This window comes from Acinonyx jubatus, chromosome C2 (assembly GCF_027475565.1).
Source record: "Acinonyx jubatus isolate Ajub_Pintada_27869175 chromosome C2, VMU_Ajub_asm_v1.0, whole genome shotgun sequence".
NCBI classification, from domain to species: domain Eukaryota; kingdom Metazoa; phylum Chordata; class Mammalia; order Carnivora; family Felidae; genus Acinonyx; species Acinonyx jubatus.
Window position 1 is genome coordinate 45,178,225 of NC_069384.1, and position 16,919 is coordinate 45,195,143.

At 41.6% G+C, this 16,919-nt stretch overlaps 1 protein-coding gene across 3 annotated transcripts in view; it reads left to right on the plus strand.

The window, feature by feature from the left end:
* Nucleotides 1–2,117: 2,117 nt before the first annotated feature.
* The window catches only part of CRYBG3 (crystallin beta-gamma domain containing 3), a 128,595-nt gene continuing 113,793 nt past the window's right edge, over nt 2,118–16,919 (plus strand). Inside the window, exon 1 of one of the 3 annotated variants that reach the window (XM_027077594.2) lies at nt 2,118–2,490. In XM_027077594.2, the coding sequence (XP_026933395.2) occupies nt 2,342–2,490 (149 nt within the window). In that variant the 5' untranslated portion in view covers nt 2,118–2,341. Of the gene's footprint in view, nt 2,491–2,534; nt 2,945–16,919 lie in introns of those variants that run through there. The other 2 variants (XM_015080806.3, XM_053220714.1) reach the window with 2 other exon arrangements.

Below are 16,919 nucleotides of genomic sequence, written 5' to 3' on the forward strand. Positions count from 1 at the left end.
GCAGAAATAGGACTGTCACTGTATTTTCCTTGACAGCTATTTTTCAGAGAAATTCTTATTCTTAGAAAGCTATTGTTAGGTAAAACCATAATTCAGTACTAAATCTTGCTGGATCCCACCCACTTCTATCCCCAGAAAGACTTCCAAACAATCTACCCACTGCGTGGACATTAGGGTATAGGGCCTGCTTTTCACAGTACAAGTTGGGGACACATCTGGTACTCACTTAACATTCCTTTGGGGAGATAAATCATTCTCTGGGGCCTTCTAGCTGGAGGGAACAGTTTGCTTCATACTCTCTTTGTTCTCATGTCATCTGGGCTTTCTGGTAAATTGGCATTTAATGGAGATTCTCTGCTAAAATGATAAGTTAGAATTGGGAACTTTACTTGGCCTATGTATTATTCCAGCTTTTCCCTATTTTCTCAGACTCACAGAAAAGGAGGAAATATTTCCAATGAGAAAGCACTGGTCAGTCTGAATCCAGCTGAAGGAAACTGGGCTGATTTAACTTTGGTGGGTTAAATCAAAGCTAGAACAAATTAGGGTGAGTGCCTTGGGCTCTGCTGCAGTTAGGAGGGGTTAGAGTGCTTCTAGGAGACCGCTGGGGGAAGGCAGAGAGGTTCAACAGCCACCAGCTGATGCAGAAATGACCAGGGCTTACAGATGTCCAACTTACTCATAAACAACCTTCTCTTCTTCAGCACCCCAAAGCTAGAGGAGGGATAACCCCCAAGGTACCTTCCTTCCCCTTCCCAAGCCAAAACTGCCTGGGACATTTCATTTACTGGTATATAATTTTTATACAAGTAAAGGTCTGATTCTTTGTAAATATGTCTGTAAATATTTCTACACCATCTCAGGAGCAATTTAGTTTAGAAACGAGTAAACAAAACCAAAATACCTGCGGTGAATGAGCCTCAATGTTAGCCACTCTGCTAGCTACTAGGATATAAAAATAAAAGAATATCTATCTACTGTATTAATAAGTCAGACACATAAGAACGAATATTACAGGATAACACTTATATGATGAATCTAAAATAGCCAAATTAATAGAAGTAGAGGGGAATGGTGGTCCCCTGGGGCCGCAAGGAGGAGGAAACAGAGCTCTTCAAGGGTACAAAGTTTCAGTTATGAAAAATGAGTACTTCCTAGAGTTCTACTGTACAGCATTGTGCCTATAGTTAACAATACTGTATTGTACACTTAAAAAAATTCCTAAGAAGTTTTTGTGTTATGTTGTATGTTAAAGTGTCATCAAATAGTAAGAAGGCAAGAGGAAACTTCTGGTGGTTTATGGCATAGACTGTGATGATGGTTTCAGGAGTGCGTTTATCTCCAAACTCATCAAGATGTATACATTAATTATGTAGGGCTTTCTGTATGTAAAACATAAAAAAAAAACTAATAAATTCCATACTACTGTATTTAGACTGTTTTTGTTTTTGAGCCATCTTAAAGACTGGTTTCCAGATTTCAGTGACGTCTGTGTAACGACTGTAGAATATATTTCAACAACAAACACTTAGAAATTTAAGTCACGTTTTTATCAGTGTCGTTTTTGCAAGACGGTTCTCAGAGTCGTATATAACATGGAGTGTGAGAAATTTAAGGCGCATCCGGGTTAGGAAAAGTTATTCCACACATAAGGTAACTGAACAAGAAAAGAGTTGACAGACCTACACAGACACCTATGCCCCACCTTCACTTCTGGGACCCCGCCATGGGGTAATCTCTATTGCAGCCCTGGTGGAAAGTGTTTTTGAAGTAGTTGTTTGCTAGCTAAAAGCCCAAGCCCCTCTGATACCGCAGTTTACAAGGTGCTGTAACAAACTTGAGTTCAACTTCTTTTAAAAGTCTGAGTACAGTTTTCGTTCACTGCCTGAGGGATAGAAAAGTCAGTAATACAGAGTAAAAGCTGAGCGCAAAGTCCAAAGGACTACAGCCTAACTGTTTTGGGCGGGAAACCCGGAGCCCAGCGTCCCAGGCTGCGCGTTCACCCCACCCAGGATCTCAGGCTCCCGCCTCCAGCTAGGACCCCGCGGGCCCCGCAGACTCCCGCCGGGCCCAGACTCGGGGCGGTGCCGCGGCTTCTGGCTCCTCCCAGGGGGCGGGCTAGTCGGGGCGGGAGGAGGAGCCGGCGTGCAGCGCTAGCAACAGCCGCGCGGGGTGCGTATCGCGCCCGCGCCTCTCCCGCCCGGGATGGACTGAGCTGCTCCGGTTGCCCGCGCCCAGTCTGTCCTGCCTTCGCCGGTCCTGCCACGCCGGGCTCCCGGCGTAGGACACCGCCAAACCCGTTCGCCGCGGACCGCCCCGGACCGGCAGCCGCGCAGGGGACATGTCTGGAGGCCGGAGGAGGGGCGGCGCCCCCTGGCACACCTTCTCCCGGTTCTTCGCTCCCCGAAGCCCTTCCCGGGACAAGGAAGAGGACGAGGAGGAGAGGTCGGGGACGAGCCAGCCGCCCGCTCCAGGCCAGGGCGCCGCCAGGTGGGAGCCGCGGGGGACGTCTGGGGGTCCTGCGCGAACTCGCCGGACGGGGGCCCCTGGCCCGACCGACCGCCTGCAGCCAGCTGCTCTGGGGCCAGGCTGCGCTCCGTTCGCCACTTTCTGTTCTCCTTTCTCCATTGCTAAAGTTTCCTCCTCTTCGCCCGGTCCCCTTGCCGCCTCACTCCCCTTTCCTTGGGTAAATCCGGGTGAAGTTCGTGACCCGCGGAGGAGCGCGTTCCCACCCGGCCCAGCCTGCGCGGCGCTCTTCCTTCCCACTCCCCCTCCCGGAACGTGATTCTGTTCCCGTTCCACACTGGCGTCTGAGCTCCCAAGTTCTATGGCAAAAGCGAGTCCCCCCGGCGTCCTGCCGGCAGTAATGGGAAACAGTTGTGAGCGACCCGAGCCACCAGCCGGGGCGGAGAGGGCGCCATCCGAAACCACTCGTGGGGGAAAGGTAAAGCGTTGGAGCGCCACCCTCTCAGATGGTGTTTTGCCATCCTATTTCAATTTCCTCAAAATGATTTTTTTTTTTAATGTGATACCGAGTTCCCAAGACTTCGTCAAAATACAAAACCTCGCTAGTTTTATTTACCATTTTGCCTGGACATTTAAATGATGCCGCCCTTTCTCATGTCTCTGGGAACATCTGCCTTAAGTTCCCCAACAGATTCCAGAAACCAGGACTCAGCTGTCTTGGTTTCAGCAAGGATAACGTGCCCCTTCTCTGCAGTCTTTCCTCGTTCCTCCACCTGCTGTAAAATCGATTATTTTTTTTAGACGGGTCTCCGTAAAATGCCCGTTCCTGAGCCTCTTTTTTCTGCTCAGAGGGAAGAGGGGTCAAATATATCTCGCTGTTTTAAGCTTTTGGTGAGAAGACAAGCTTATAGTCTCTGCTCTTCCAAACTGCACCGGAAGAGTGTAATCCCTTTTGATGGGAAGGACGCTTTCTAGAAAGCTGTGTTTACTTCAGATTTTAAATACTTCGTGGAGGACTTCAGAGGAAAATGGATAGGAAGCAGAACTGTGACCGAGCTGGTTTCATTAGTATTCAGGTCTCGTGATTTGGTTCTAGTCGCTTATGTGTGCCTCAGTTTCCCTCCTTTTGAAACGTGTCCATTACGAATGTCTGTTAATGCCACATCTTTTCAAGACAGCTCCTGTAATTGGTAGATTTTCCTGGGAAGCTTCAGCTATTGTGGCCCTGTTAAGGGGGAACTTAAAATTCATAGTTACACAGTAGTTAAAAATAGTTTCGAAGTCTGACGGGGCTCAACCAGAGTGTCAGATCTGGTGGGGGCAGACAGCCTGAGGTGCCTGCCATGACTGCAACGACACTAATAATGTTGGATAGTACGAAAGCAGTGTTTAAAAGAAATCCCAAGTAGTCTTAGCAAAAGTTGGAAACTTGAGTCAGTGTTAGAAGGGAATAGGCTGGCCAACTTCAGGGTCAGAACAGAATTGTGCTGAAACTCTGCCTGCCTTCCTGCCCTGTTTTGGCTTTTTAGGCACTTCTCAGATCTAATTTCCTCTCTCTGGAGCTAACCACTCTAGCAGCTGGCCTCTTGTCTGCTTAGCGCTTCTCCATTCTCATTATCTCCAGATAGGCACACACTGGCCTTTTGACACAGAATTTTAATAGTGCTTATGTGAACACTAATTTTGTCTTCATCTTTGTAGAACTTTCCCAGTGTTAAGGGGATAGCAGATAATCCTTTCTGTGGGTGTTTTATGTTTTAAATGAGCTTAAATCTTTCTTTTCAAGAATATAAACACATACAAAGCCTTTATTGAAAGTTTAATGAAACAAATGGAAACTCTTAGTAGTACCCAGTGTCCTAGTAACACAACACCCTGGTGTTTACAAGTTTGGAAACAGATTTGCAGTTTGTCACTGTGCTCTTCTTTCAAAATGAAGGGGCATTTTGGCTCTTTTCTTAAAGGCAGCAAAAAAATTGTAGTTTTAATGGGAGCCCAGTTTACCTTTTATACGGGTGATTTTATATGGGTGGCGAGGAATCCCAACAGCAGACATGTAAGTGCTTGGCGTGGTAAGGATGTAAAGATGCCTGGAAAAGGGCTCCTTCTCTCAAGGAACTGTAAGAAGCTGAAAAGACCGCTTGTAAACAATAATATTAGCACCTATCATGTATTTAGCATTTAACAATTTGTAAAAGTACTTAAAAAATATTACACTTGAGGTTGGACACACCTTTGCGATTAGCGTCCTCATTTTATTATAGAAAACAGAGCTAAGGAAACTTGCCCCAAGTCCATAACTGCTTTTTGTTCAGCGAACAAGTATTAAGTCCAACGCTGTGCCTGCAACTCTGAGTCCCCTTAACATACATTAAGGGTTAATATCTGCGTTCTGATTTTTCAGTGTACTCGAAATGAAAAGCATTCTGTCAAACTTGAAACTTGTATAGTTTCCTTTTCTTCACTACCAGTGATGTTTATATGAATTTTATTTACATAATGTAGGCATGTACAAATATAAAATGGGACATAAATTCCTTAAGAACAGAATGAAAATTAAACATAAGACCAATAAGAGTCAATTTTTAAGCATTATCCTGAAAACACTTTTTTGGCTCCTCACAAAATGCAGATGGTACCAACTGGGACGAACACAGGGTCCTTGCGGGTTGCTGTGATTATGCCATGATTCAGGTTTTCTAATATTTCCTTTTTTGAACCATAGAAAAGCCTTTGCTTTTATGGTGTGCTCTAAATTATTTGGGTTTCATTTGGTGTGAACACATCATTTATTTATTGAGTTTGCTGCTGTTTTGTTCTCATTAACCTTAGGCAATTAAAGAAGGTCAGGAAACATCAACGCTGATATATATGCAAATTCAGGTGTGGACACTTGAATTGCTTGTTAGTACTCTTCTTGGGTGACCAGATCCAGGAGGTGCTTATATTTATTTTAGATTATATAGATAGGAAAATGTAACTGAAGTTTTCATAGGAAACTTGAAAACTCTGAGCTTTGTGTATCCCAGTTATTTCAAACCACTGCTATAATATTTAAACCAATTTATGAGCACATAAGGAAAGAACTCCTTAGAAGTGATGGGGGGGGTGGGGAGGAATGCCTGGGTGGCTCCGTCGGTTAAGTGGCCGACTTAGGCTCAGGTTATGATCTCACAGTTCATGAGTTCAAGCCCCTCTTTGGGCTCTGTGCTGACAGCTCAGAGCCTGTAGCTTGCTTCAGATTCTGTGTCTCCCCCTCTCCCACTTGCACTCTGTCTCTCAAAAAAATGAATAAACAATGAAAATAATTAAAAAGTGATAGGGGATAGCAGGGAGGCCTTAATGGTTGAGGGATTGTTACCTGGTTCTTGGAGACATTAGTAGTGTTTTAATAAGAGAACTTAGCCAGTAAGATAGAAATAGGGAACAGGTATTCTAGGTTGAGCAAGAGCCTATAGGAGGTTATGATCTGTTGGGGACTATATAATTTAATATACATTAGTGGGACAGAATGAAAGAGGCAGTAAGGATTGGAGCTAGGTCAGATTTTGGCTCTTGATTTAAAGGTTAGACTACTTATGTGAAAGCCTGTTAAACAGATACTGTGAGAATGTCAAATTTGGAGGATACCTGCCTATTAATATTCTCCATTTGGGGGGAAATGATTGCTCCCTTTCTTTGCTGTATCACACATGGTGGGCCTATTTAAAAGCAACGCTGTGTGACATTTTAACTCTGGAGGGGGGGCAGTAAGGTGAGAACAGCATTTATCAAGGCAGACTGTACACATATTGCTGGGTTGGGTACTTTTACTTGCAGCATCTCATTTAAACCTCACCCTCAACTTTGAAGGTTAGTATACTGATCACTATTCTGACAGTTGAGAAAACTGAGGGTGGAGAGTTCTTAGTAGTGAACACTGGTGGCATCTTGGGTGGAAGGATTCTTTGGTGAACTGGACTCTGCTCTCCTTTGCAGGACATTTAGCATCCGTGACCCCGCCCACTAATTGCCAGTAGCATTCTGCAGTCATTGGGATATTCCAAACACCTCCACCCAGGTGCATGGGAGGAGGTAGAGTGATACCACTCCCAGTGAAGAATGATTTAGCCCAAATCATGGAAGAAATAAGTTTCAAGGTTGAGATTTGAACTTAGGTTTCTCCGACTCTAAAAGCTGTTGTTGTTTTTTTCCCCCACACCATTTTGCCCACTCTTCTAAACTATGCTCAGTCAAAACATATTTGCATACGTAAGTCAATGGGAATTTTTCATACTTTGCTCCAGAATGAGTGTTAGTGTGGCCCATTTCAGATAGATTCTTTTTGGCTGTTCCTTTCAGTGTTCCAGTATATTGTTACTGATAGAAAGTAAGAGAATCACTAGAACCAAGGACAGGGGCTGTGTCTTACTCATCTTGGTGTCCCGTTTACCCAGCTTAGGTGAGGAGTGAATCACTATTTCTTGATGGAACATTGAAGCACTTACTAGTGGTTTTCAGCTAGAGGTAGTACAGTGTTCCCGCAGCTCTGAAGTGCGCATTTAGACACATGGGGCATCTTGAAAGATTTCTATACAGTGTTTGGGTCTCTATTTAAAGTTTAGAGAATTTTTGCTCGTCACCATGGCTGAGGGTGTTAAATGGGTGGAGCAAGGATGCTAATGACTTGTACAGGAGATATTCTCATAAAAAACAAACATGTCAGTAGTGCCCCTGATGCATGAGAGCTTTTGGCTGTTAAGGAACCAGTGTTGACCACAGCATCAAGTATGTGAGAAAAGGGAGCTTTGTTCTCTGAATTTTCATGGTGATTATATTTTCACTGATTTGCAAGCACTATAGAAAATAATTGGTAACTCGTTTAGTTGAATAAGGAGATACCTGTGTGGTCTTGAAGGACCACATCAGTAGTTCATACCCATTGTAGTAAAGATGACAGGAAAATTCCAGAAGTCCTCAGCGGTATTTTCTAAGAATGTTGGAACTCCCAAGTTGAGTGAAAGCATAGAAGGTACTTTTGACAGAGTAGAAATACAGATTGTTAGGGTATTGAAACTGTATCATCTTTCAAGTGAAATTTCTCTCTTTGGGGTTTAATAGGGTGTCTGCCAGATGCCTAATTTGAGGATTCTGTTTCTTGGCGAGGGCATTCCTTGTAAGCTAACTTAGTTGTACACTCTCAGTGTTAAGAGTTGCAAGTACTTCACATTGTCCAGCAATAAATTTACATCATCAGAACTTCTAACTGTATTGAAAACTGATAGCATTTTCATCTCAGAGGACAATATATAAAGAGATAAAAACAAATTTTGCAAAGAGGAAAATAATATTCCCTTCAAGATAAAATATTTCCTTTCCCAACTAGGGTACTAATGAAATACACTGCAGCCTAGATATGCCAGAAATGCTAATACAGTTATGGTAGCAAGGAAACTTAGGTTGGTGTAAATTTAAATTCAGGAAAATAATCTGGGCTTTCTCCTGAAAAGAGAAGATCAGCATGAAATAAAAGTTTAAAATATCGTTTATTTGGAGTCTGTTCATTCCATAAATTTGAAGGGCTGCTATGTGTGAGATAATGCTATTAAGCAGTGGGGATAAAGATGAATGACCAAAACTACCCTCAAAGATTGCATAAATTAACAGAGGAGATAAACACAGACATCTCTGGTCTCAAGATGAGCTCATTATAAGCTAAAAATGTTTTTGACATATGTGCATGCGACCTGTTTGGTTCAGAATACACTTGATGTTTCATGACTGTCATATATTGTATGAGAGCTTTACCTGGGCTTTCAGATATCTTCCCACATTAATTAACTTTTCTGAGCATGGTTTGTTTAGCATCCTTTGCCAAACAATACTGGGGAGATGTGACAGTAACTGTACCAGCAGGATGAATGCTTTTCCCCTGTTGCTCTTGCTCTTCCTAGACTTCACAGGTTTGGTTAAGTTCCAAATGGAGGCAGAAAAGTACATCCTTTCGGGCATTAACATTTCATGTGACTGGAGATCCTTACTTAGTGTCGATAGAGAAACAAGTTGAAGTTTTGCTGCCAGAAATAACTCATTCTTTTTTTTTTTTTTATAAAGTTTTTTTTTTTTTTTTTTAAGTTTATTTGAGAGAGAGAGGGTGCACAAGAGAGAACAGAGGAGGGGCAGAGAAAGTTGGAGAGAGAGAATCCCAAGCAGGCTCTGCACTGTCAGTGAGGAGCCCAATGCAGGACTCGATCTCATGTACTGTGAAAGCATGACCTGAGCCGAAATCTAGAGTCGGATGCTTGACCAACTGAGCCATCCAGGCACCCCAGAAATAACTCATTCATAATATTTAGGTGGCAGTTGTGAATGGCCAGTGGTACAACTCCATTAGGACTATCCCTCAATGTGTCATCCCTGGGGGTATTTAATTTCAGGTATCCCAAAGCAGTGAAACAACTGTTTAGTCAAGTGGGTTTTTTTGCTCGACAGATTAGTGATGGCAAAACTAAACCACCCTTTGTTAAGGCCATAATCAGACCCAAGGCCTATGCTTGGGGCTTTAAATACATACATTCATTTAATCCTTAGCAACCTTTGAGAGAGGAGGTATTTTTACTCTGTCTTACAGATCTATAATTTAAGGTTTGGAGAGGTCCAGCAGTTAATCAGAAGTCTCACAGCATCTGTGGTGGAGTCAGAGTCAGATTCTCTTCCTGAATTCAGAGCCTGCTGCATTATGTGATTGCTTCCTCTGCTTAACTTAGGAAGACCTATAAAAGAAAGCTGGCCTTAGAAAATGGTTTTGAATGGAAATAAAAGACAATGGCATGCAGCTGGACGTCTGCCCAGATGGCTTGGGTTAGTGCTGTGTACAATAAAGAGTTTATGGTCCTGACAGTTGAGAAAAGGAAAACAAATGTATATATTTATACAAATTATAAATATATATTTAAACACTTGAAAAGGGTCCATCTTCTTCAAAAGACATAGAAACTGAACGTGTAGCAGCAAGATACCGTATTCTCCCTAATTGATAAGCAAACGAGTTGGATGTGGGGAAACTGGAAGTAGTGACTGGTGGGAGGATAAACTGGAAGGTTCTCTCAGTATTCTGGATTCACATACTGTGACCCAGCACTTCCCTGTAGGAATTCCCTTAGACATGTACAGTTTGCAAACAGACCCAATGCTGTCTTTGCAAAGTTAGCCATTGCAGTGTTGCTTTCATAGCAAAAGGAAAAAAATAAAATTGTTACATGGGGTACAACAATGTAATAGAATATTACACAGCTGCCAAAAAGAATGACAAAGCATTTTATGTACTGATAAAGGAATATCTCCAAGATTTTAAGGAAAAAAAAAAAGCTGGAAATCACTGTGTGTGGTATGCTCCCATTCCTGTATCAAAAATGGGGGAGTGTGAAATAAGTCTGTTACTGGGGTTAACTAGGGGAGATGGAAAAGTGACTCAGGGAATGAGGAACAGGAAGGAATCTTCATTTTATATGTTTTTTTATACATAAAAAAGTTATGTGAATTACCTATTTCAGGGGAAGTAAGGTTAGTTTAAGACCTGGTGGATATCTGGGTATAAAAGAGGGGAAAAAAATAAGAAAATTTAGGATCCTGACTTGGCAGAGATTTTCCAAAAAATGCATGAACTACATTAACTTATTCAAATGAGAGAAGTTATAATTAAGGCTATAAATATATAGAAGTAATATTTTAATACAGAGAGCTTTGATACCTTGACACTTTTTATGAATGAGGTTTGTATATTATGAATCAATAATGTGAAACTGGGTGGAATTAACAGAGCCTCAAAAATACCAACTCATTTTCGTGAGATCACCTGTCATATACTTAGAGTAACAGTATGACCCTAGCATTTCATTCACACTTTCAGTCTTTTGTTAAAAATTGAGGCAGGCCCTCATCTCTAAGGTTTAGCATATGAGGTTTAAATCTCCAGATTTAGCATATGAACCCAAACTCCACAGAATAATAAGTGTACAAAATGAGGATGCCTGTATATTAGGACGACTTTTTGTTTTACTGGAAAGGTCATGTATGAAAATGTGTTTTCACCAGTGTTTACCAAGAATTCATTTACCCCTCATACCAGGCACTGTGCTAGGTTCTGGGAATCCAGAACTGAACATGCTACAACATGGTCTTTGGTTCAGAGTACACATGCAGTTTTGTGGGGAAGGCAGACATAGCACAAATCTTTCTTCCCTTAAATTAAGTACCCAGGGCAGAGTATGGAGGGGGTGTTGCTGCTGGGTGGCTCAGTGGGTTAAGCGTTGGACTTAGCTCAGGTCATGATCTCGCGGTTAGTGAGTTCTAGCCCCACATTGGGCTCTCTGCTGTCAGAGCAGAGGCCACTTTGGATCCTCTGTCCCCCTGTCTTTCTGCCCCTCCCCTGCTCATCCTGTCTGTCTGTCTGTCTGTCTCTCTGTCTCTCTGTCTCTCAAAAGTAACATTAAAAAAATATGTTCCTTTAAAGAAAAGAAAAAAAAAAAAAAAAGATGAACACCAAGGTGCCACTCAGGGCTATAGGAGCATTTAACAAGTGTGGGCCCTTTCTTGACACACTTTTTAGAGGAATCTTCTAATCTTGTTTAAGCTGTTTCTTTTGGTATTTTTGGACATGTGTCTGAACAATGCCTTACAGTTCTTTCTTGAGTTCTAAACTTTAGATAACTTATATTGACTTCTGGTTATGGTAGATGAGGACTTAGCTATTTTATACCTCTTCCTACTTCCTTTACTCATTCAGCCAATATAATTGTTGATTTTGGAATAAAATCAAAAGCCAATATTTAGATTTTTATGAAATACAATTTTGGTTTCATAATACAACACACTAGCTTTTATATCTTCCTTATGACAAGTAGCACAAATGGCAGTACCAGAAATTGTGAAAATGGCATTTGAGTACCCTCACAAATAGTAGTTTCATATAATTTCTAAAGATATATGTTAGAAGTTTGTGCTTTATTCTTTGTATTAAGATTTATATATAACGTAGATACTACCTTAGTGGCAGATCATATTTTTTTTTATAATTACCATGCTTATGACAAGAAATGAAATACTCTCAATTTTCCATTCTATTAAGTGGAGACAGGTTAGGTGAGATACAGATTCTCAGACTTCCTTGTCTTGTCAGATCACCAAGGAGTGTACCCTCGCTGGAGGGGTGGCCTTGCGCTCTATTAGTCAAAGCTGGAAATGTATCTTGTAATAATTTTGATTATTTCATTGTTTTAGGAAGGCAAATAAGGATCTCCTATATATTATGATACAAATAAGTTATCATTATGTAATATTTGTAGTATTAGCATTTTGTTATTTGTCTATTCTGAATTCATTTTCACTAACTTCCATTTGTTTGCTTTTCACAATCACTATAATACTTTGCATTTTTTTTGTCTTTTTAATAGTAATATATACTTTTTTAAAACAGGTATGATGAATTATAAGAAAATCAAAAAGAAGGAACAACTCATAACCCTACCAACAAACATACACATACTATCCTTTCAGATCATTTTCAGTGTGCATTTACACATATATACATATTTTTACAAAAAGTGGAAGTTCTCTTCAGGATTTTGAAATTTATTTTTTTCCACTCAACCATAATGCTTTAACATTTTCTACAATAGTATATATATTTATATAAATTACAAAAATAATTTTAAATTTAGTCCTTTCAAAAATCTGAGTGTTATCATCACTTTTCAGAATTCAGTTTGAATATCTAAATGTGCCTTTCTGCCTATGTGGGGTTTGCACTGTAATGGGAGAAGACAGAAAATTAACAAATTCTGTAATGTATAATGGTCAGGGTGAGGGTATGGGACATGATGGAGGTAGTGGGTCTGGAGTGAGGTGTAGATAGGATGGTCATGAAAGTCCTCTCTCTTGGGTAACACTTAAGCAAAGGACCTCGGTGCTACTTGGGAGTGGGGAACAAATCTAAGGAAAGAACTTTCCAAGCAGAGGGAACGGCCAGTTCCAGGAGCCTGGGGGTAGTATCATGTTGGGACAGATGCTAGAGTGAGCAGAGACAACAGAACGGAAGAGAAAGCAGCTGTCAATGACATGGGGAAAGGAGTCAGGGCCAGAGGAGATAGGCCAAGGTAGGGAGTTGAGATGATGCTTACTTTTAGAAAGTATCATTTGGGCATAGGTTTATATGTGTGCATGTGTTTATATATTCTCACAAAGGTTCTTGGTTTATTGATGTCTGGAAGAATTTGCAGTGAGAAAGAGTTTGAGTTGGAGATGAGGTCAGGCTCTGGGAAGGCACAGTCTCACCTGGCCTTGAACCTCCAGTGCCCCTTCCTTAGGACAGTTTGATGAATACTACATGAACGGATGCCTGTTTTAGAGGGCAGCTAGAACCCTGTTTTGAGTTCATGTCACAGCAAAAGATGGAGGGTGTTGATTCATGTGAGGTAGATCACAAATGTTCAGAATCTGAAGGATATGAGGTCAAGGACTTTGGGATAGTAGAACAGTTACTAATACAGTCACATATAAACAGCTCAGGTACACATCAAACATACCAACGTTCTCTGTAGCCTGTGATTAAACTAAAGGGTCTTGTTTCGGGGGGCATGAGCAGGGAGACTGGACGTAAAGCAGCTTCCAGGTAGTTACATAAACAATAGGAGAAGGCTGACATGATAGAGAAAAGACTGTCACAAGAGTCTAAGATGGTAAAGCGACAGAGCTTCATAATCATGTCTTACCTTTCCTCCCTTTCCCGGTTTTTCTCCAAAGAGTTCTGAAATTCAAATGCCAGATGTTTGAACTAAAATACATGCTGTTCGACTGCCTTAAAATGGCAGCTTTTAGTTACCTTTTAATTTGAAGCCCAGAAATAGTGCCATAACCACCTGTTTTATATTCTGTTAATGGTCATTAAAAAAATACAAGTACTACTCTACTGCTGGCAGACACTGTTTATGAATGGATGGTTTTCCAGATGGTTGTTTGTAAATTGTCCATGTGGAGCTCTGTCTTTATCCCCATAGAAGCTAGGTTGGAAATGTTGGATGCGGCTCCAGGCCAGGGCACACAAGTTGGTTTAATCCATAATATGCCTGCGGTATAATATTGAAAAAAGAGAACTCCACGCTTCTGATGTGAAGCTGTGTCTGTAAGAAAAAACTTCCAAGGAGTGTAGATGCTCCCAGGGCAGCAGCAGACCCTTTGAGAGTTTGTGGGAATAAAAGCCTATACTGTATTTAAGGACCCCACGTGAGGGCTGAGAGGGTGGAGCCCAAGGGAATACAGGACAGGCCCCTAGGTGGTTTCAGTAGATTTGAAATAAGGACTGTAGAAGTTTCTGCCTCTTTTTTACAATGTCCTGGTATTAATTTTGTCACCGAGTTGGTTTCTTAGAGTCTGTCTCTTCCTTCACCACAGAAACTTCAAGGTTAGCCTACCTGTTTCTTTTTCCATTCTCGCTGCCAGTGGAGATTCATATGGGATTTTAGATCTGGCAGAGCGCTGGTCTGACTCTTTCATTTTATGTCTTTGAAAAATCCAGTCCAGGAAGGTACATTTTGACTGAAGTGCCTTTTGTCCCTAAAGTGCTGTCCCTGAAACAGACATCTGTCCATTTTGAGTTTTTGCAAAGCATTTTGCTACCAATGACCATAGGAAAAGGGTATGGATAGGTAAAAGACCCTTTCTTGTTCTGTACTATTTTTTCATATAATTCTCCAAGGTAAAGTCATGCCCGGAGGACTGAGTATGATTTGATCACATTTCAAAGGAAGGCCAGATTCTGGCCACTTCTGGAGTTTCATCACAGTACTTATGTCAAGTGGGCTCTGAGGTGAGGAATAATAAATAACATGCCAGACAGGGAGGCCTGATGGAGCTGTGGTGGAGAGGGGGATGCTGTTTAGTGGATCAGGAGAGTTTTATGTTAGTGGAGGAGGAGAAAACAATAGATTTGCCTTGACTGTCTTTCTGTGTCCTTAACCTTGCTGGTTCCTCTACTGCAGACCATTACACCATACAGCGGAAGTGAAAATCAGAAGATAATTTCAGGTGGCATCAGGCTGAGTGGGATGGAGAGAAAGAGAAGGGAGAAAAAAAAAAAAATCCTTAATTCCCTAGGGATGGTGAGAAGGTCCTGTGGACAGTGGATCCAGGCGGGGGCGGGGCTGGGGAGAGGCTGTTTAGATGTATAGGGCATTCCCAAAGTGGGGACTGCGTTTTATTAAGTGGCTTTGTGTTTAGGGATATGCTCAGAATTACCGCCAGTGATGTCTTCAGCGAGAAATGTTACCTTCTTTCTGAAAATGGCAAGAAATCATAGACTTCTGCATCCGTAGAAAAGTGGGCAAGCCTCCAAAAGACTGTTATGGAAGTTGTATTCAGTTCTTTGACATTTCCAGGTTTTTCTGATACAGCCACAGGAATGATCTGTGAGAGAAAAGGCAGAGTAAGAGGCAATACACAGCAGCTGTGCTCTAGGAGGGGTGGCGTGAAGAGCCTTACTCTCCCTCACTGTGCCTCCACCCAGTCCTCCAAGTCTGTGTGCTGTCCCCGCATGTCTATCCCTTGACCATCTAGGAAGTTGCATTCCTACCACATGAGGAACTGAGCCTGGAAGAGGCCCAGGAGCATCCCTTACTCTTCAGTCTGTGGTATACACCTAAAAGAAGGGTATATTTTCTTTTCTTATTTTTTTTAAAGTTTATTTATTTTGAGAGCGAGCATGCATGCAGAGGCGGGGGAAAGGCAGAGAGGAGGAGAGACAGACTCCCAAGCAGGCTCTGAGACATCCCTGCAGAGCCCAGTGCAGGGCTCGAACTCACAAACTGTGAGATCATGACCTGAGCCGAGATCAAGAGTGGATGTTTAACTGACTGAGCCACCCAGCTGCCCCACGAAGGGTATATTTTCTTGTTGGTCCCACTTTGCACTTGCGATGGTCAGTGTACCCATTCGGGCAACAGCTCTTGGTTGGGGCCAGGAGCTCTGCAGGGCATGGCTGTTGGAAAATGGGTAGTGTTGTACATGACTTGAGTTTTCTAAGTAGTTGATACCTACCCTTTAACTATCAACACTGAACACATTTAAATATTAAGTGGAGCTCCCTCAGACTGGATCATTCTCCTCCCTGTACAACTCTCATTTGTTGGCTTCTGCTGAAGAATAGAGGCTCTCAAACCATTGTTTATCAAGAGTGTGGTCAGAGGGCCACCTGCTTCAGAACAATCCTGGGTAGGGGGAGTTGGTTATTGAAAATGTGGACTCCTGGGCCCCACTCCTAACTGGAATCATTGACAGGTAGGCCCATAAATTTGCTTTATAAATACGATTGCCCAGGTGATGGTGGTGCATCTAGGTAGAGATTCTGAAGGAGTGAGGGCAAAGATTTTGTCTGGTGTGTTCACTGCTCAACCCCTAGCACCAACAACAGTGCCTGGCACTTAAAAGGGATTTGAAAGGAAGGGGCCAGTACTTATCTGCTGACTGAGTGAGTTGATGTGCCCAGTCTTCTTCTGCTTATTTGCTATGGGTTAGGGAATCTTGTTATGATTTAATAAAAAATAGAAGTATAAGATACATATTAAGTGCCAGGATAGAGACTTTCCTCTGTGTAAATTATTTGAACTCTAGAATATGCTTTGTTTTTTTTCTTGGCCCAGAGTTTTGTTTTAATTTGTGTCTGGAAAGTAGATGGTAAATGACTGCATGTGGGATTCCTGGTTTTCAAGTATGGTGTAAATTAGGTAGCTTCAAAAATGAGAAGCTTCTGTGTTACTTAGACCTTGATATTTACCTGGGCTGTTTTGAAAGATTAATTTCCAGAATTCCTGTAGCTAATAAGTAAGATGAGGCTATTTGGAAATGCAGGGTCTTATTTGTGCCTACGTGTGATTATGATTCCTGCCCCTCACCCCCTGCCATGAGCAAAATGTGTGCTTTCTAAAAATACTGCTATTGAAATATTCCTGGGTCCCAAAGGGGGTTAAATTGTGAGAGAACAATAGAAACAGATTGTCGTCTTTCATAAGGTTTTAGATCATCTGAATTTGAACATGTTTCTCTTTTCTTCATAAATTTAAGAGTCTGAGAATACTATTCCAAGCCTTTTGACTCTTTTCTGTTCATTTTTTTTTTAACTAAGCCGACTGGTAAGTCAGTGTTTTCAGTATTTTCATCTACTCTTTTATTTTTGTGTGTGTTTTGCCTTTAAATCATCTCAGAATAATCTTATTTCTGTTGAGTATTTTCTCCTACCAACCCCACTCTCTTCTTTATACCTTTCAACAAAAAGTGTATATTCTTTCAAGAGACTTACATACTACTTCATTAAGAAAAAAATATCATTACATTGTTCCCATTTTTTTGATTAAGCAGGCACAAATAACCTGTTTGGTATCTTTTTTTTTTTTAACAAATAATATTTGAATGGCAGATACAATGCT